This window comes from Pan troglodytes, chromosome 9 (genome assembly GCF_028858775.2).
Source record: "Pan troglodytes isolate AG18354 chromosome 9, NHGRI_mPanTro3-v2.0_pri, whole genome shotgun sequence".
NCBI lineage: Eukaryota > Metazoa > Chordata > Mammalia > Primates > Hominidae > Pan > Pan troglodytes.
Genome location: NC_072407.2, coordinates 37112211 through 37132423, shown reverse-complemented (window position 1 = coordinate 37132423; position 20213 = coordinate 37112211). Strand labels below are relative to the sequence as shown.

The 20213-nt window shown below is 36.3% G+C and overlaps 1 protein-coding gene across 2 annotated transcripts in view; it reads left to right on the top strand.

Moving 5' to 3' along the window:
* Positions 1-20213, top strand: part of CSTF3 (cleavage stimulation factor subunit 3) — a 75559-nt gene that overhangs the window by 41597 nt on the left and 13749 nt on the right. For both annotated transcript variants that reach the window (XM_508355.8, XM_054662200.2), the window contains 10 exons: positions 10432-10464; positions 10850-10947; positions 12788-12854; positions 12935-12969; positions 13159-13285; positions 15661-15738; positions 16506-16668; positions 19133-19242; positions 19700-19816; positions 20086-20160. In XM_508355.8, coding sequence (XP_508355.2) covers positions 10432-10464; positions 10850-10947; positions 12788-12854; positions 12935-12969; positions 13159-13285; positions 15661-15738; positions 16506-16668; positions 19133-19242; positions 19700-19816; positions 20086-20160 — 903 coding nt within the window. The remainder of the gene's footprint in view (positions 1-10431; positions 10465-10849; positions 10948-12787; positions 12855-12934; positions 12970-13158; positions 13286-15660; positions 15739-16505; positions 16669-19132; positions 19243-19699; positions 19817-20085; positions 20161-20213) is intronic.

The following is a 20213-nucleotide window of genomic DNA, read 5'->3' as shown; positions in this document are numbered from 1 at the left end:
TAATATTAGACATTTGAGGGAAGCAAATTAGCAATCTACTTGATTACCATTCTGGCTGTGCAGTATGGAATTAATGTCATTTTTTTTTTTTTTTTTTAGATCAGAGGTTTATGAACTTGATTTCTTGACTTTCCTGATAGCTGGAGCGTCTCAAATGATTGTACACATTTCTTAGTCTCAATTTTAATTAACCTTTAGAAAGATCTATGCCACTCAGCAATTTTGAGGAGAGACAGGGGAGATGACCTAATGGGAGGTAGAGTAGCAAAACCAATTGAGCCATGAATGTTAACTAGTGATTTTGATACTTCTGACTAAATTACTCACTTTTCTCAAAAAGCAAATACCCTGCTGTATTTTTCTTACCCAAAAATTACAGATTATTCTTTGAAAGGTAATGTTTGGCATGCTGTTGACAAGTTATTTACAGAGTTTAGATGTTTATTAAGTAAAGTAGGCTGAGTCTATAAATGTTAAGTGATGGTTGTTGATAGATGCCCTATATATTGGGACAAAATCAAATCTGAGCCAAGGTTTTACCTTTGAGATTCTTGACTGAAATTAGTATTGTCTAATTTATCTAGCATTTATTTAACTTTTTAAATCCTCATAGGCCTGGCTGAGAATTTGAGAGGATTTAAAAGTAGATTTTAAAGTGGGGATGTTTATGTTCAGAGAAAAATACCAATGAATTACTCCGAAGAGAAACTTACTGTTCAAAATCAGCTGTAATTTTCTTTCTCTTATTAAAAAAAAAAAATCCCTAATCTGTCATGAGATTAGAGTTAAAAAAGAAAATGTTGAGTTATTTTTTAAAAATCCCAACTCTCTCCTTTGTGAAATTGATATGAAAATAAAATGTAACTGAGACAGAAAAATTGTCTCAATCCTTCCAGTGAAAATAGTTTTGGTCAACAGTTATTGTGTGCATTTCTTCCTACTCAGTATATATTTTTTGGATTTCACTTTTTAAATGTACTATGGATATATTTCCATTCAGTATTATACATCATTGCTTTTAAAGTTCCTGTGGGTGTGTATGTATCTATATCTCATCCCATTGTTTAGACAAAACAATTACTTAGACAAAGCACAGTTTAATCATTCTACCTTTTGGTAATATAGGTTCTCAAATTTTCTGTGTACTCTTTCAATGAACATCCTTATATATATATTGTGCTGAGAGCAGTATAGTATAGTGGTTAAGAGCTCAGTTGTGTGATCTGGGGGAAGTTATTAAATCTCCTTGTCTCAGTTTTCTCATCTTTAAGTAGGGAATAGTACTTTACCTGAGTGCTGTTTATGGATTAAATGAGTTAATACATATAAAATCTTGGAGTAGTGCTTACAAACATTAAATATTTAATAAATGCTGCTAGTATTAGCAGTATTTAGTCATTTTAAATTATAAGAAGCTGAATTGCTTCAACTTTTAAGTGTGTAATAAGCAATGAGTTTCTTATTGCCAGATCCTTTGTATACCCTTATTTTTGACCTGTGGCATATTCCACCAGATCCCTTTTTCTTATAATGTTCATCTTTGACTTCATACATATTATTTTATCCTGTTTTTCTTATGTCAAGTACTCTGGGGTTCTCTTCCTTTTTGTTGCCTGGGAATGGATAGTTTGGAGAAATGAGTCTTTGCTTGTCTGAATATTCTCTACTTCAGAGAATATACTTAATGCCTTAGGTATTGTATACCCTACATATTTATAAGAAAAGTTTTTTTTACAAATGACAAATATGCATCTTTAATTCCACTGTCTTATTGATGAAACCAACCCCCATCTGCTAACTTTAATCAGACAATTTATACCTGAGTTATGTCACCTCATAATAAACCTAATAAAAAGTAAACTTTACAGCAACTCTCATAACACTTTTCATTCTTGTTCCCATTAAAAAAAAAAAAAAGTCTGTTGTTCTTCCCTCTACATTACTGGTTTTCTCTCCTTGTTCTACCTTCTCTGAGCCAAAGCCAGTATTACCCCACTTAAGGATGACAGCAATAGCATCTTACCTATTGTAGCTAGTACCTGCTTGTCTCATCCCATAGCACTAAAAGCCACCTCTCTATTCTCCCCAGCCTGTATTCCCTAACCTACTTATGAGTCATCTTTTTTCAACTTTCCTCACTGTTTACCTGCCAGGAAAACCTCAGTGGCATTCAGTAAGGTTTTCTGTGTGTCAGATTTAACTCTGCCTTTTTATGCCCTCCTTAATGGTCCTTCACCATAATCAGACAACTTATTTTTCCTATGCATATTCTTTTTTTCTTGCTTGGATGTCCTCATTATTCCACCGAAAACTAAAGAAACTCATGTTGTTTCGTTGACTTGTACAGACTCCTTTTTTTCATTAATGGCCTGGATACCATCTGCTCAGTGAAGCTTTCCTTGTTAACTCTAGTTTGCATGGAACACCTTTTCCTCTGAATCTTATAGGACATAGAGCATACACAAAATAATTTAAACTTAAATTTAGTCCTTTATTGTTTCCATCATTAGTTTTATGTTTTCAACTGGGTCATAAACTCTTTAATAGTTCAGGTCCACATCCCCACTTCCACTTGGTAAATCCTAAGGACACATGACAAATACTTTTTAGTTGGCTTGGGAAAGTGGAAGACTAATTAATACCTAATGGTTAGTACAAGGAATTAAAATGCAACTAAATTTAATCTAGACCCAAAGATAATCATAGTTTTGTTTAGCACATTTCAATTTTAATCATAATTAAACTATACTTCACAGTGGTCTATAATTTACACTTATTTTTGACAAGTAGTTCTGTGATATATTTAAGGGCCTGGATAATTGAAAGTTTATAGGACATGTAGAGGTTGTGGCCAACCTGTTATATCTAAATCAGTATATATTATAGGTATACATTTGTATGTACATATTTATATTTTTAATTTTATAGACAGAATCTCACCATGTTGCCCAGACTGGTCTCAAATTCCTGGCCTCAAGTGAGTGACCCTCTCCCTTCGGCCTCCCAAAATGCTGAGATACAGGCATGAACTACTACACCTGGCATTTATATCTATATTTAATATGAAAATACAAATTGCAGAAACAATACAATTTATCATAGGAAAATTAGGAAGTACAGATAAAGAAAACTATTCTTTAGGTAGTGGCTGCCTCCCAAAATATAACCAAAATATAATTCCATGAGTTATGACTTAGTTTAATCCACCACTTTATCTCCAGTGCTAGAAAAGGGCCTGCCACATAGTAGGCACTTAATTATTTGTCAAATAAAAATGAATTTATTTGCAGACACTACTTTCCTGATTTCTTTACCTTAAAATTGGGAGTGGGTGGTGGAAAGAAGAATATTCTGCAACCACTCCAGCAGCTAACTTAAAAGCCTGTTTGTAGATCTTAAAATGTCATTCTTCAATATTTCCAAATTCCTTAAAACGACTTGTATTCTGTAATCTTCCAAGATATTTTTCAGGTTGCAGAGGATTAGAGAATAGCTGAAAAGCGTAGTGAAAAAGTAAATGAACAGGAGATGAATTTATATTTAGGATTCCATTTGCTTTCAGATTTCAGGATTTGGCTAAGCTTTTTGGATAATTAATACAAGTAGAATCAGACAGCTTCTCTGCATCTCAAATTCAGTTTAAGATGATTGTCTTAAGTCCTAGGAAAGTCTATGTGCTATACTTTAGGGTAGAAAAGATGCAGGGAACAAATTAGGAATGCGACTGCAATTCATTTATTCGTTTGTTCACATTGTGAACAACTACCATAAGAACTCACTTTAGATGGATCCTAGCCCTGCCTCTGCTATGTGCCCAGTACTGTCTGAAAACCTAAGTGTTGACTTGTCCCAAATGGTTATTGTGTGAAAACCTACACAAAGTATATAGAGACTTACTTTTTCCTTTAGATTATAAAGCTTCTTGGTGTTCCTCTATAGAGTTATGTCAGGTTAATTTATTTATCAATTTTTTTTTTGAGACAGAGTTTCACTCTTGTCCAGGCTGGAGTGCAATGGTGCAGTCTCGATTCACTGCAACCTCCACCTCACGGGTTCAAGCAGTTCTCCTGCCTCAGCCTCCCAAGTAGCTGGGATTACGGGCGCTTGCCACCATGCCCAGCTAATTTTTGTATTTTTAGTAGAAATGGGGTTTCACCATGTTGTCCAGGCTGGTCTCGAACTCCGGACCTCAGGTGATCCACCCGCCTCGGCCTCCCAAAGTGCTGGGATTACAGGTGTAAGCCACTGCACCCAGCCTCAAATATGTTTTTAAACCATTTCAAGTTAATTGTATAATGATTCTTATAACTGGTGATTTTAAAAACAGCATAATTTTTAAAACTTTTGACTTTATGGGATTTTTTTTTCCCCAAGGGATAAGGGAAAAAATTGAATTTGAGGAAACCTGTCAAAATGCTGTTGACATAGAGTTTTATTTCTCTGGTCAGAAAAATGTGAATTTTGTCGGCACTTACATCAGCATTTCATAAAACATCCAATGAAGCATGAAATATGTTCCTAACATTAGGAAAAACTCATTTATTTTTGAACAAGTGAATATCATGCTTTCTTTAGATCTCAATGTAAATATATTCCAGGGAAAGGACATGGCTAGTCTAAACTGTTAAAAATAGATGTTAGTCAAAGGGTCATTAGACCTTTTCTGGCAAAGTTAACACTTTAAAAATTAAGTAATTAATTTTGTTTTAACCTATTAAGTAATAGGTGATCATTAGTTCCAATAATTTATCTGAGGATAGTTTTAGTTCCAAAAGATACGTGATGACCAATTAATGCTTGGGAAATAATTGTGGAAGTTAACAAAGGCCTGGAAATATGAAGTATTCAAAAGTATTGGGAAAAGATCTGTGTTTCCTCATCATGTTATACTTGTTTTACTCTCCCTAAGATAACCACTGATTTTTTTTTTTAAACAGAGATGGGGTCTTGCTATGTTGCCCAGGCTGGTCTCAAACTCCTGGGCTCAAACGATCCATTCACCTCAGCCTTCCAAAGTGCTGGGATTATAGGCATGAGCCACTGCACCTGGCCGATAACCACTGATTTGAATGTAATTAAACTTAAAGGTTAATTGATCTTGATATTGCTATTCTAATTATCATACTCTTCTATTAAAAAAAGGAAGTTGAAGATTTAAAAAATTTATTATTTTTTCTCAATAGACACTTTTCATATCTCTGTAAAATTTGGATAATTCATTAAAAAGGTAATGTAATTGTATGACAAATTTTTATGACAGTATGTGTACCAGATAAGTATTTATTTGTTTTTTGTTTGTTTGTTTGTTTAGACAGGGTCTTGCTGTGTCACCCAGGCTGAAAATGTAATGGTGTGATCATAGCACACTGCAGCCTTAAACTTCTGGGCTCAAGCAATCCTCCCACCTCAGCCTCCCAAGCAGCCGGGATTACAGGCATATGCCACCACACCTGGCTTAAAGTTAATTCTATTAAGAGCCTCTGTCATTGAAAATGATGCACTACTTTTAATAGATTAAATATAAGCAAGTCTTAGTAAGTTTTGCAAAATTATTTGTATGCATATAATGGTCTTATTTATTTATTTATTTTGAGACAAAGTCTCACTCTGCTGCCCAAGCTGGAGTGTGTGGTGCGATTTCTGCTCACTGCCACCTCCGCCTCCTGGGTTCAAATGATTCTCCTGCCTCAGCCTCCCGAGTAGCTGGGACTACAGGCATGCGCCACCATGCCCAGCTAATTTTATATTTTTAGTAGAGACGGGGTTTCACTATGTTGGCCAGGCTGGTCTTGAATTCGTGGCCTCAAGCAATCCACCCACCGAGGCCTCCCAAAGCACTGGGATTACAGGTGTGAGCCACATGTAATGTGGTTTATAATGGTCTTTAAATGGAGACCTATAATGGTCTTTAAATGGAGACATTTTCTATTGATTAATGGCAGAAAGTTCTGAGAATCCCAAATGTCAAAACAAAGTAATCTTAGGTATCAAGAATTTTTTTTTATTTTTAGAATTTAAACCAGGCTTTGATTATCAGGTGGAATGGATTCCTGTACAAATACACGTAACTATGAAAAATATATTTAAGAATACTTATAGCTAAGATGTTTTCATGTAAATATTAGTAAGTAATACATAGGATAATACTCTTTTAAAAAAGGAAAATGGACTAGTGGTGGGATAGCTAAAGACAGGGTATTGGTGTGCTAGTCTCACCAATAATGCCATTTGAATATGGCCTGCACTTTTCCTCTGCATCAAATGGGCCAATTATAGTAACACCATTGCTCTTTCTGGCTACTTGGTTTACATAGTTCTGTTTAGAGAAGATATAATGAAAAGTTATACTCCTTTAGTTTATAGCTTTGTTGACTAGTATGATTTATGGGCACCTGGAACATCTAGATGCTTTATATTCTTTTTAATTCTTGATAACCCTTTGAAATGGATGTTATTATCATTCCCATTTTATAGGTGGAAAAGCTGATACTGTAAGAGAGGAAGTAATTAATGCAATGTGATCAAATTCTTTTCATTTTGTCACACTGCAGATTTAATCTCCAAAGCACATTGATGATTTTTTTTTTTTTTCCACACAGAGTTTCGCTCTTGTCACCCAGGCTGCAGTGAAATGGCACAATCTCAGCTCACTGCAACCTCCACTTCCTGGGTTCAAGTGATTCTCCTGCCTCAGCCTCCTGAGTAGCTGGGATTACAAGTGTACGCCACCATGCCCAGCTAATTTTTGTATTTTTAGTAGAGACGGGGTTTCATCACGTTGGCCAGGCTGGTCTCGAATTCCTGACTTCAGGTGATCTGCCCACTTGGCCTCCCAAAGTGCTGGGATTACAGGCATGAGCCACTGTGCCTGGCCAATGATTTTTAAAAGTATTTTTTTAATGAATGATGTTTTAAAAAATAATGAGATTATAGCTATTGTGGTAAGGCCACCAGTACCAGCTCTGTAGAAGGTCTCTCAAATAATATTTACTGATTGCATTAATGAATGACAATCAGTGGCCACGTACTAGAGATCAGAGAATTTTTCTGTATTAGTCAAAAGTGTCTTTCTACATACATTTATTGGGCTAATACCAATTTACCAATTAAAGAAATAATTGATGAATCCAAGATATAGGACCACTTTGTTGGGGAGGGGTATGCAAAATTTGGTTATTTCGTAGATATATATAATAGACATAATTTTTACTGAAATGCATAGATGATAGTAAAGTCTTTTTTCTTGTCTCTATTTTTGCATCCACCCGTATCACCCTGCCAACCATAATTATGTTTAACAACCTTGTGGGTATTCCTTATTTTTCTCTATGCTAATAATACATAAACATATATAGGATTTATTTTTATTTATTTTATAAAGATAGATTATATAAATTTTACTATCTTTTCATTCAATAAGATCTTGTGGCAATTCCTCCCAATTACCTGTTAAAGCTGAATACATAATATTCCATGATGTGAATGCATCATAATTTATTAAACTATTTCCCCACTGGTGGACATTTGATTTTTAAACTGTTTTTGCTACTACAAAGTTTACAGTAAGTAATCTTGTACAATTACCTCTCTATTCTGTTGCTTTTATTTTTATTTTATTTTATTTTTTAGATGGAGTCTCTTGCCTGGGCTGGAGTGCAGTGGTGTGATATCAGCTCACTGCAACCTCTGCCTCCCGGGTTCAAGTGATTCTCCTGCCTCAGCCTCCCGAGTAGCTGGGATTACAGGCGCCGGCCACTATGTCCAGCTAATTTTTTGTATTTTTAGTAGACACGGGGTTTCACTCTGTTGGCCAGGCTGGTCTCGAACTCCTGACCTTGTGACTTGCCCGCCTCGGCCTCCCAAAGTGCTGGGATTACAGGCATGAGCCACCATGCCCGGCCTGCTTTTATTTTTATAGGATAGATCCTAGGAGTGGAATTCCTGCGTCAAAAGATACATTTTTTTTTATTAGAATAGCTGTTACTAATGGCTTTTCAAAAATGCTGTAACAATTCATATTTCCTCCAGCTGTGTATGAAGTGCCTTTTCATTACATGGCTTCAGTAGTGTTAATACCTTTGTAAGTTTTTGCCATTCTAATGGTTTTTAAGTAATATCTATTACTTTAATTTGTCTTTCCCACATTGGAAGTTTACACATTGTCATATAGCTTTTAACCATTTACATTTTCTTTTCTGGGAATTAACTATTAATATTCTATGCCTATTTTCTCAATGGGTAGCTTTGGTTTTCCTGACCAGTTGTGTGAACTGTATATAATCTCAACTGCACCTAGGAAGCTGGTGATTTAAATTCATCCTACTTTATTCCCACTCTGTTTACCTCTACTAAGCCAAGCAGCTGAATGCAAGGAAGCTTCAGGTTCTATGGGAATCTCAAAGAAGAGGCCCAGTAGAGGGCCTAGGGAAAGGACTAAGAAGCTGACCCATAGAAAATTTGGAACCCCTCAAATGTCTTTACCCCAGACGAATGTTGACATCAGCCTGGCCTCTTGGCTGAGTCCTCCCTACTCTTGAGTAGAGATTTCTTTCTGGTTTCTTGGCAGAGGGCTAGCAGCAGCTTGTTTGCTGCCTACACCTGCTACACAGCTGTCATGGTAGAGAAGGGTCAATTTCTACTACTTTAGGACTGCCAACACAGCTTCAGTGAATAGGCAGGAAAAAATAATAGCACATCTGAAGGATCCACCAACCAGAAATGAATTTATATTCCTTTCTATCAGGTCCTTAACAAAATAGAGCTGCTAGAGGAGAAATACAACTGGAACAAAGTAATATGAACACAGGATTCAAAGTGCTGTATTAAAAACTCTGGAGTCTAAAACCATTATGTATGAACCAAATACAGTAATAGGCTAAGTGGAAGAGAATATTCACATGGAGCCCTAAATGAATTGCCTGGGGAATCTACTGGACAAACTATTTTAACACCTTGAGCAAAAATTCAAAGGAAGGGTAAAGATAACAGATTTCAAGGACGGAACCAGGAGATCTAACGTATATAGTTCTAGAAGGAGAAAAAAGGAACAAATAGAAGAGAGACGCTTATTCTTGACCTAAAAAAAGCCCTGAGTATATGGGTTCAAAGGGCATGCTGAGTTCCAAGCAGATTTTGTGGTAATAAAAGTAAATGATAATTACTCAGTGCTCAACCTGCTAGGCAATGTTCTAAAGGCTTCACATTTATTAACTCATTGAGTCCTCAGAATAGCCCTGACAAAGTAGGTATTATTATCCCCCTTAATCAGCTGAGGGAAAAAGAGGTTAAGTAGATAGCCAGATTGTGAACCTAAGAGGTCTGACTCCAGAGCCTTGATTGAACTGCTTCAAAGTACAAAGAGCTGTGTTTAAGTGTGTGCTAAAATTTATGAACTCTAAAGATCTAGATAAAAAAGTCCAGAAGAGAACAAGTTATCAGCAAAAGCAAAAAAGACTGTCATCAGCATTCTCACCTGCAGTAGTTTAAGCCATAAAACTGGGAATACTACTCTATTACTGTACTACTTGAGATAAAAGGACCAAAACTTCTCTAATCAGCCAAAATATTTATTTACCTATCTGGGTGAAACAGATTTGCTGATTAACACAGTTGAGCACCTAACCCCACCCACTCTGTGATGAAAATACTCAAAGAAAAGAGAAATCTAATAGTATTTAATCTTGGTCTTTGCACATGCTATTCTCCTGCCTGGAATAACTCTTCCCTTTCTTCAGCAAATAGCTCAGATTCTCCTAGAAAAAGTTATCTTTTTCCCGGAAATCTTTTGCAATTCCCCAAGTCTAAGTCTTTGGCTCTTCCAAAATGCTGTAGCACCCAGTACTTTCTTCATTTTAGCACTTAACCATAATATCTTACAATGATCTTCCACTTCGTTGTCTTATTTTCCCCATAAGATTGTAAGCTCTATGAGGGCAGGGGCAGACCTGTCTTGTTCACAGTGGTAGCCCCCACGCCTAGCACAATATCTGCAATATAGTAGGTTGATGGTGTGACTGAATGTTTATATGTAGTCCAAATTTGCAAATCTTTTTTGCCGCTCAGATTGTTCTGGTAGCTATACAGGGAAAGGAAAGCCTTAAGTTTTTCTTCAGTGGATACATCCTATTCAGGTAGACCTATCGGGTATGTGTATATTTCTGTATTCATCTCATGACTTTTACAGAATTTTATTAAATTCACAAAATTTCTATGTAAATGTATGAAAATCCATATAGATTCAATTTACACAGGTATATTTACAATGCATTTTATCCATGTTTGCTTCACACTTCTGTTATTTTTGAAAATAACAGAAAAATTAATAAGAAACTATAGGGATGAATTTGCAAAGTTGGTTAAAAATTGGTCAAAAATTGAGACTGATGCTCTAAAAAAATAGTATTAATTCTATATTTTTCTGTTTCTCTTCAGATTAAAGCTAAAAATTATGACAAGGTTGAAAAGGTGAGTCCTCAAATACTTTGAATTTTATATTGAAGTTTAACTTAAAACCTAGTATGTATAAGACAGATGTAGTAAAATGTTAATAATAATTGAATCTAGATAGTGATTTTTTACAAGTTAATTGTACTTATTCAGCTTTTTTATATGCTTGAAAATGTTCATCATAAAAGTTTTGGAAAAGGAAAAGAAAATAATTATACTCCCCTGACAAATCATGAGAAGCATTTTAATTATCTAAACTGAAAATGGGGAAATTATTTGCTTTTTATTTATAAGAGATAAATTCATAAAGGGAGCTGAATTTGTGTTTTTAATGTTCCATTTCATCTATGTCCATGTGAAATTTATTTAACTGGATTCTGATAATATATTCTTGTATTTAAAGCTATTTCAGAGATGCCTTATGAAGGTTTTGCACATTGATTTATGGAAGTGTTATCTTTCATATGTCCGAGAAACCAAGGGTAAACTACCAAGTTACAAGTAAGTGAAACCAGGATCTTAAGAATGCACGTCATCTCCAGGCACACAGTTAATCCCACATAAACTCACACCTTCTGTTAGCCCCAAGTGGGAAGAATTATCAGGATTTGAAAAGTCAGGATTTCCTAAGAATTAGTAACCTTGAAAAAAGTGCTTCAAAGAAAGTCACTGGCATGAGTCTTACTCTGGAGAATTGAATCGCCCAAGCCCTTTCTATACTGAAACACTGTATAATTGCAACACCCAACCACTTTGTTGACAGACTTGTTGTCAAATTTTTTCAAAAACCATCTTCATACTTGTGCTAGTACCACTTTTGTGAGGTCACAATGCAATGTGCTACTTAAGTGATCTAAGGGGTCTCTGACAATTGTAGTGATATAAGGGATCTCTGACAATTGTATTGTGAAGTTGCCATCCCCACTCCGAATTATACCCACCTCCCCATCTTTGCCAAATCTAAATAATGGACCTTCTTCTGAGGTGCCATTTTTCTATGTAACTAACAGGCAAGTTATGTCTGTTACTAAAATTCTGTCTTTATTGTCTTCCTGATTATACTTTTTGTTATGATTTTTGTGTTTTGAGACAGAGTTTCAGCTCTGTCGTACAGGCTGGAGTGCAGTGGCACAATCACGGGTTCACTGTAGCCTCAACCTCTTGGGCTCAAGTGATCCTCCCACCTCAGCCTTCCAAGTAGATGGGACTACAGGCAAGAGCCACCACACCTGGCTGATTTTTTTTCTATTTTTTTGTAGAGATGGGGTCTCCTTATGTTTGAGACTCCAAACGTAGCAGGGTCTCAAGCGTAAGTTAATGTCCCTAGGCTGGTCTCAAACTACTGAGCTCAAGCAATTCTCCTGCCTCAGCCTCCCAAAATGCTGGAATTACAGGCATAAACCACCACACCTGGTCTGTTTATTGTCTTATATTGAAGTGGAAGTTCTTTTTCCCTAATGTACCGTTTACATTTTAACATAAGTTGCATTTTAATAAAACTATACTTTCCAAATTTCTACATTTTACTTTAGAGCTAAAGATCTTAATGTCTCATTAATGAGAGAACCACAAATTTCCACATTTGAATCTGCTATGTATAGAATTATGCAACTTAAATGATATAAAGATAAGTAAGACATGAGCCTTATTTTTGATAAGCTCACAAGCAGTAGATAAAGGAAACAATTTATGATATTGACAAGCTTAACATCAAAGAACGACTTTATATACTTACAAAGATGTCTTTAATTTTTGTTTATAGAGAATGTTCAAATGTTGTTCTGATCCTGTGATCAGAAGCTACATTTTAGTTATATATACATTTATTATTTATTTATTTATAGAGACGAGGCCTCACTGTGCTGCCCAGGCTTGTCTCCGACTCCTGGCCTCAGATGATCCTCCTGCCTCAGCCTCCCAAAGCATTGGGATTCCAGGAATGAACCACCATGTCTATCTTCAAATAATAATTTATTTTTAATTTTTTTTAGAGACAGGGTCTTGCTCTGTCACCCAGGCTGAAGTGTAATGGTGCATTCATAACTCACTGTAACCTTGAAATCCTGGGCTTAAGCACTCCTCCCACCTCAGCCTTCCGCATAGCTAGGATTACAGGTGCACGCCACCATGCCCAGCTAATTTTTTTAATTTTTATTTTTTTAGAGACTGGGTTTTGCTATGTTGCACAGGCAGGTCTTGAATTCCTGGTCTCAAGTGATCCTTCTGCCTCGGCCTCCCAAAGCAGTGGGATTACAGGCATGAGCCACCATGTCTGGCCTAATTGTAGATAAATTTTAATAACAAAAAAATTTAAAAACCACGTCTTTCATGTTCATTTCAGAGAAAAAATGGCTCAAGCATATGACTTTGCACTGGATAAAATTGGAATGGAAATTATGTCCTATCAGGTAGAGTTAAAACTTTTTAATATATGCACTTAAATGTAAAAATACCAAGAAAGATATTAACATTTTATTTTATTTCTTAGATTTGGGTGGATTACATCAATTTCCTAAAAGGCGTGTAAGTATTTGTATAGTTTTTTTTTACATATACAGTTGATTTAGCTAAAATATAATTTTTAGTTCTTTGAGAAATCTCCATACTATTTTCCATAGAGTTGTTCTTTGGGTAGATATCCAGTAGTGAGATTGCTGGGTTGAATGAGATTTGGTTATAATATAATTCATGGCATTTCTTATCCAATCTCAGGGAAGCTGTAGGATCTTATGCAGAAAATCAAAGAATAACAGCTGTCCGAAGAGTTTATCAACGAGGTTGTGTTAATCCGATGATCAACATTGAACAGCTCTGGAGAGACTATAACAAGTATGAAGAGGTAAATTAGGTCAGAGTAGTTGTTTATTATAAACCAAGCCATTTTAATTTCTATGCATTGTGGATTTGTAGATTATAGCCTTTCTGTATCAGTGTTACACTTTTTTTATTGATTGTAATGAAAGCACTATAATGTTTTTGCAAGGTTTGAGAGTCTCCATATAGTGTTATTTTTTAGAGGATACTCTGAAGAACAATAGTTCTTATAAAACTATTTTTATTCTTTGCTAAGCCATATCCACACATTCATACACACACATACACATTGTCATTGACCTATAAAACAGTACCTTTTGGGAATTATGTTTCCAATAGTACCTTTTGGGAATTATTTTTTAGTTGCTGTGCACCTTTTTCACCTGATTACAGTGATGTGATGATTGGTTTGAATTTGTGAAGTGTGTGGCTACAATCCAAGATCTTTGTGTTATTGGTATCTACTTTTAATAACTGAGCTAATCAATCTGAATACATAAATACACATGCCAAATAAGCTCTAGCATTAAAAGGAAGTTCCTTGGCTGGGCATGGTGGCTTACACTTGTAATCCCAGCACTTTGGGAGGCCGAGATGGAAGGATTGCCTGAGCCCAGTAGTTTGAGACCAGCCTGGGCAAGATGGTGAGAGCCCGTCTCTAAAGAGAAAAAAAGAAAGTTTTTCGTATGTATATTGTGATTTGGAAGAACTATATAGGGTAGTGAAATTGTTCCCTCACAGGCATCAGCTGTGGTTTTCAAACTTTATGGTTTTTGGATTTTAACAGTTATTGAAGATCACAAAGAATTTTTTGTTTTTATTTTTTTGAGACAGGGTCTTACTCTGTCACCGAGGCTGGAATGCAGTGGCACAATCACAGCTCATTGCAGTCTCAACTTCCTGGGCTCAGGTGATTCTCCCACCTCAGCCTCCCAGGTAGCTAAGACTACAGGCATGCCCCACTACTCTCAAGCTAATTTTTTGAAGAGATGGGGTTTCTCCATGTTGCTCAGGCTGGCCTTGAACTCCTGAGCTCAAGCAATTAGCCCGCCTCGGCCTCCCAAAATGTTGGGATTACAGGCACGAGCCACCATGCCTGGCCAAAAACTGTATTTTCCAAAACAAAAAATGTAGTGAGAAGAGTGGCATTGTTTTATATTTTCACAAATCTCTTTCATGTCTAGTTTAATAGAAAACAGCTGGATTTTCATATCTGCTTCCATTTAGTGTGTTATAATACTAAATGTCACGTAGCCTCTGTAAAACTCCTGTATTTTATGAGAGAGGCAAATAATGTCTTAGTGTTATAATGACAACTATTTTGATCTCATGGACTCCCTGAAAGGGTCTTAGAATCCTTGGAGTACTCACTGAGTGGTAATGTTTATCTTTCCTTGCTACTTCTGTTTGTCTTTTTAAAAAGTGTTATACAACAGAACTAGTTAGAAAAGGGCTATTAGCCAGGTATGATGGCAAATGCCTGTAATCCCAGCACTTTGGGAGGCTGAAGTGGGAGGATTGCCTGAGGCCAGGAGTTTGAGGCCAGCCCAGGCAACATAGCAAGACTATGTCTCAACAAAAAAAATTTTTTTAATTAGCCAGACCTGGCAGGGCACACCTGTAGTCCTATGTCTGAGGCAAGAGGATTACTTGAGCCCAGGAGTTCAAGGTTCCAGTGAATTAGGATGGCACCACTGCACTCTAGCCTGGGTGACAGAGGAAGACTCTGTTTATAAAAAAGAAAAAGAAAAGGGCTATCAAAGTCAAGCCATGGCTATTCACCCAGATGAATCTGTACATATTTTTTTTTTCTTTGAGACGGAGTCTCGCTCTGTCGCCCAGGCTGGAGTGCAATAGCACGATCTCAGCTCACTGCAACCTCTGCCTCACCATTTCAAGCAATTCTCCTGCCTCAGGCTCCCAAGTAGCTGGGATTACAGGCGCACACCACCACACCCAGCTAATTTTTTTGTATTTTTAGTAGAAACGGGGTTTCACCGTGTTGGCCAGGCTGGTCATGAACTCCTGACCTCAAGTGATCCACCCAACTCGGCCTCCCAAAGTGCTAAGATTACAGGCATGAGCCATGTCATTTTTTTTTTCAGTAGAATCTTATATGAAATTATTGAGCCTTTTCAAATTATTCTATCTTTAAAAGTTCCTGATAAATGGAAACTTACTGCCAGCTCATAAGACATAAGCACATCCTCCTTGATCTTGGAAATGTATAATGTGATTGAACCTTTTTTCCCTGCTTTTCATGAGCTGTATGAACCTCTATTAAACAAGAAATCTTTTAAAATAAAAATTTAAAGTTATTTAGTAAATGAATAAATTAACTGTATTGTGCTAATTTTAAGAAACTATACTTAATTTTAAAATATTTTTGTTTTTTTCTAGGGTATCAATATTCATTTAGCTAAAAAAATGATTGAAGATCGGAGTAGAGATTATATGAATGCTAGACGTGTAGCAAAGGTATGGAATTCCATCAGGCTATTTTAATGATTATTATGAGTCTGTTGTTTACAGCAGAGCTTTCCCTGTCTGGTATTACTCTTGATATTTTCAGTCATTAGCAATCTTAACAGCAATTAATTGCAAAGTCTGAGGAGATGACATATTTGAAATGAAATCTCTCTTTGTAAGAACAAAATATAATAAATTGGGTTTAGAAGAAATTGTTTTTTAAAATATGGAAACAGAAGACATAGAGAGAGACAAGGCTCTACTTAGAATTGATGAAGTAATTCTTTTCCCTCTATTATTTGGGTTTGTCTGAATATTGTATTACTCTGTGGTCTAATAACATAGCTCTCAGGGACACATTTTGATTGTGTGCATACCTTTCCATTCATTGACACTCTTGGAAGTTAGGAAAAATAGCCTATTAATACAAACTATTGAAATTTTAAAAGACAGTTACTCCAAAGATGGCAATAATGATGCCACCAGATCTTCAATCCTATTGATCTGTCAACTCTTACATCCTGGAAAGTAACCTCCTAGATCACTTATAGAGAGGGCCCATGGGTGTTTTGTTTACCCACTCCTGGGAACCTGTTCTTGAGTGGGTAATACTCTTATCTTTCTCTCTACTCTTAAATAGTTTTTAGATTATATTAACAAAGTGGTATTTGGAAAAAGTAGGCATCTTGAACAGTCTTCCAAACTGATCTACCCCATCCGCCATATATCTCAGTTGTTCCTGGCTCACCAAAGATTTCTAAATCCTTGTTGTCTAGGAATATGAGACAGTAATGAAAGGCTTGGACCGTAATGCTCCCTCGGTGCCTCCTCAGAATACTCCTCAAGAAGCTCAACAAGTAGATATGTGGAAGAAATATATACAGTGGGAAAAGAGCAACCCTCTTCGTACAGAGGATCAGACCCTTATAACAAAAAGAGGTAACAAGATTAACCCTCATGGGACTTCAGTTACATGTATGTTAGGCCACTTGGTATCCCCATAGGTTACTAAAATTTTCTTACCCCTAATCTTTTTTTCTTTTGTTCTTCAGATTCAATAATTCCTATAGATCTATCTCCATATTCACTGAACCTTTGTTTTCATCATATGCAGTCTGCAATTAAGCCCATCCAGTGAACGCTTTATTTCAGATACTATATTTTTCAATTCTATAAATTTCCATTTTAGAAATTTTTTATTTTTTATATTTCTTTTTTATGGTGTCCATTTCTTAGTTGAGATTCCTTGTGTGTTCATTACCATCTTTTTCTTTGTTTCTTAGAACGTATTTATAATAGTAGTTATAAAGTCCTCATCTGCCAATTCCAACATCTGGGCCTTCAACCACCATGGAGTTTATTTTCTTTGATTGCTTTTTCTCTTGACTGTGGTTTACATTTCCCTATTTCCTGTTTAAATTTTTTCTTTTAGATATTGTACAAATGTACAAATGAAACATTGTAAAGACTGTAGATTCTGTCATCTTCCTCTGAAGAATGTTTTATTTTAGCAGGAAGTTAAATATTACTGTCAGATTACTTGGACTTTGTGGAGGCTTAGTTTTATACTATGAAGACAGGTCTGTTTTAGTTTTACCATTAATCTCAGATTAAATACCTTATTCTTGGGACATAGTCTTTACTCCTAAGACAATGAAAAGTCTAAGGTGTTTACCCCAACCATCTAATTGGATGGGACTCAAATTCTAAACTTCATCTCCCTTAGTTGCTGAGGTATCTATTTAACTCTTTCTGCCTTCCAGCTTTGTTTTCTGCTGGTCTGTTTGTATTCTTCCCTGTGTATGTACATTTTAGGGATCAGCTGAGGATTTGAGAACATTTATGCCCAGATTTTCGGGATCTGGCTTTCTCCTTTTGGGGATGTCTCCTCAATTTCCAGCTGCTCTCATAGGCCAGAACTCCATGTTACTTCAAGACAGTAAGACTACAGCATTTGACTTGAGTTCTAGCTATCCCAGAAGTGCACAACATGGGCATGCGTTTGAAGGGAAAAGCCGTATTTAAATATGGATCTCACCTAGTGTTGTTCTGTCTTTTTAAGGGCTCAGTCTCCTGATTTCTGCTTCTTTTGGTCATTTCCAGTACATTTAGATAGTTGCTTTTGTATTTGTGTTTTGTTTGTTTGTTTATAATTTTTACTTGCTGAGGGTTGGTCTGATACAAACTACTCTGTCAGTGCCAGACTCTTAATTTGGAGCTTTATGGAATTCCTCAATCTTGCCTTGCTGTTGCCTTGCTGTCTTACTTGCAGGTCTTTGCAAATATTGTTTCCTTTGCCCACTCCATTTTTGTATCTACCCCATCCTTACTCCACTTCACTTATTTGCCTCTGACCAGCTTCATCCCTTCTTCAGGTGTTGTGCTAGATGTCAGTTCCTTAGTGAAGCCTTTCTTGAGTCCCTAAACTATGTTAAGTCCTGCTGCTGTAAGTTTTCAGAGTATACTGTACTTTCATCATCATAATCCTTTTGATCTTTGCTTTCTGTCTGTCCTCCCCATATACTGCAGACTTCTTGAATATAGGAAGTCTTACTCACTGGTATATTCACCGTGCCTTCCACATTCCCTGGCATATAGTTGGTGCTCAATAAGTATTAACTTAGGCTGGGTGCAGTGGCTCACATCTGTAATCCCAGCACTTTAGGAGGCTGAGGCAGGAGGATTGCGTGAGCCCAGGGGTTCAAGACAAGCCTTGGCAACATGGTGAAACCCCGTCTCTAAACAAGATTTTTTTTTTTTTTTTTTGAGATGGAGTCTTGCTCTGTTGCCCAGGCTGGAGTGCAGTGGCGTGATCTCCACTCACTGCAAGCTGTGCCTCCCGGGTTCATGCCATTCTCCTGCCTCAGCCTCCAGAGTACCTGGGGCTACAGGCACCCACCACCATGCCTGGCTAATTTTTTGTATTTCAGTAGAGACAGGGTTTCACCATGTTAGCCAGGATGGTCTCGATCTCCTGACCTTATGATCTGCCTGCCTCGGCCTCCCAGAGTGCTGGGATTACAGATGTGAGCCACCGCACCTGGCCACAAGATTTTAAAAAATAAGCCAGATGTGGTGGCACACACCTGGTCTCAGCTACTTGGGAGGCTGAGGCAGGAAAACCACTTGAGCCCAGGAGGTCGAGGCTGCAGTGAACCATATTTGTGCCACTGCACTCCAGCCTACGTGACAGAGACCCTGCTTCCAAAAATAAAAAAAATTAATAAGTGATGGATAGATGGAGGGAATTTGGATGGATGATGGTGCCAGAAATCACTAAAGCTTTTTATTTCTAATTATCATTAATTTTTGAGGAGCCTAATTTGGTTATGATATTTACATTGATAGTTTTACAAATAATAATTATTTTAATTGAATATTGTTTGTTAATTTCTTCCCTTAGTTATGTTTGCTTATGAACAGTGCCTGCTTGTGCTGGGCCATCACCCTGATATTTGGTATGAAGCTGCCCAGTATCTTGAGCAGTCAAGTAAACTGCTCGCAGAAAAGGGAGTAAGTGTTCCTTCCCTATCCCCACTTTGATATTTTTGTGGTTTTGATATAGCAATGATTTACTGAAAAATATAACTGAATTTTGGTAATAAAGCATAAGTATTGAAAATTTAAGTTTACGTTCATATGAATCTTAGTGACACTCATATAATTAGACCTCCTTAGAATTAAAATAAACTGGCAGTTTTTTAACGTATCAAAGTGATGAATCATTTAGAGTACTTGCATGGTTATTTTGTAAGTTAAAATAATGAAAGGAGCTTTTGAAATTTTTTTAGAATCCAGAAATGCATATGTGTTTATGTATGTGTGTGTGTGGATACATATATGTGTGTGTACATACATGTATGCTTTCTTAGACACATAAATAAAATAAAGTAGATGTAACTTTATTAATTTTATTCTCTCACAACTATATTAAAATTATTGAAGATGAGCTTTCTTTTTTTTCTACCAGGATATGAATAATGCCAAATTATTTAGTGATGAAGCTGCTAATATATATGAAAGAGCCATAAGCACTTTATTGAAGAAGAATATGCTTCTTTATTTTGCATATGCAGATTATGAAGAGGTAAGTAAAAATGTTTAGAGCCTTCTTATAATTCAATTTTTTAGTGCAGGACTGAACTTTTTTTCTGACTGCTTGTTTGCCAGGCATATTGCTTTTGGTAGACAGAGATGATGCCAAATGAACAGTTATTAGTTGTCAGCTTATACTATATTTATGCTCAATGGAGATGCCATTGGGGGTGGGAGGTTATAGCCTTTGGATTCCTTAGAGCTCAAATCCTGCTTATTTATGACCATATGTTGATATTCACTTCTTCTGTACCACCTTAGAGTCGCATGAAGTATGAAAAGGTTCACAGTATATATAACAGACTTCTGGCAATTGAGGATATTGACCCCACCTTGGTGAGTAACTTTACAAATCTTTTTTTCCACCTTTACAGTCTTATCTAACAAAA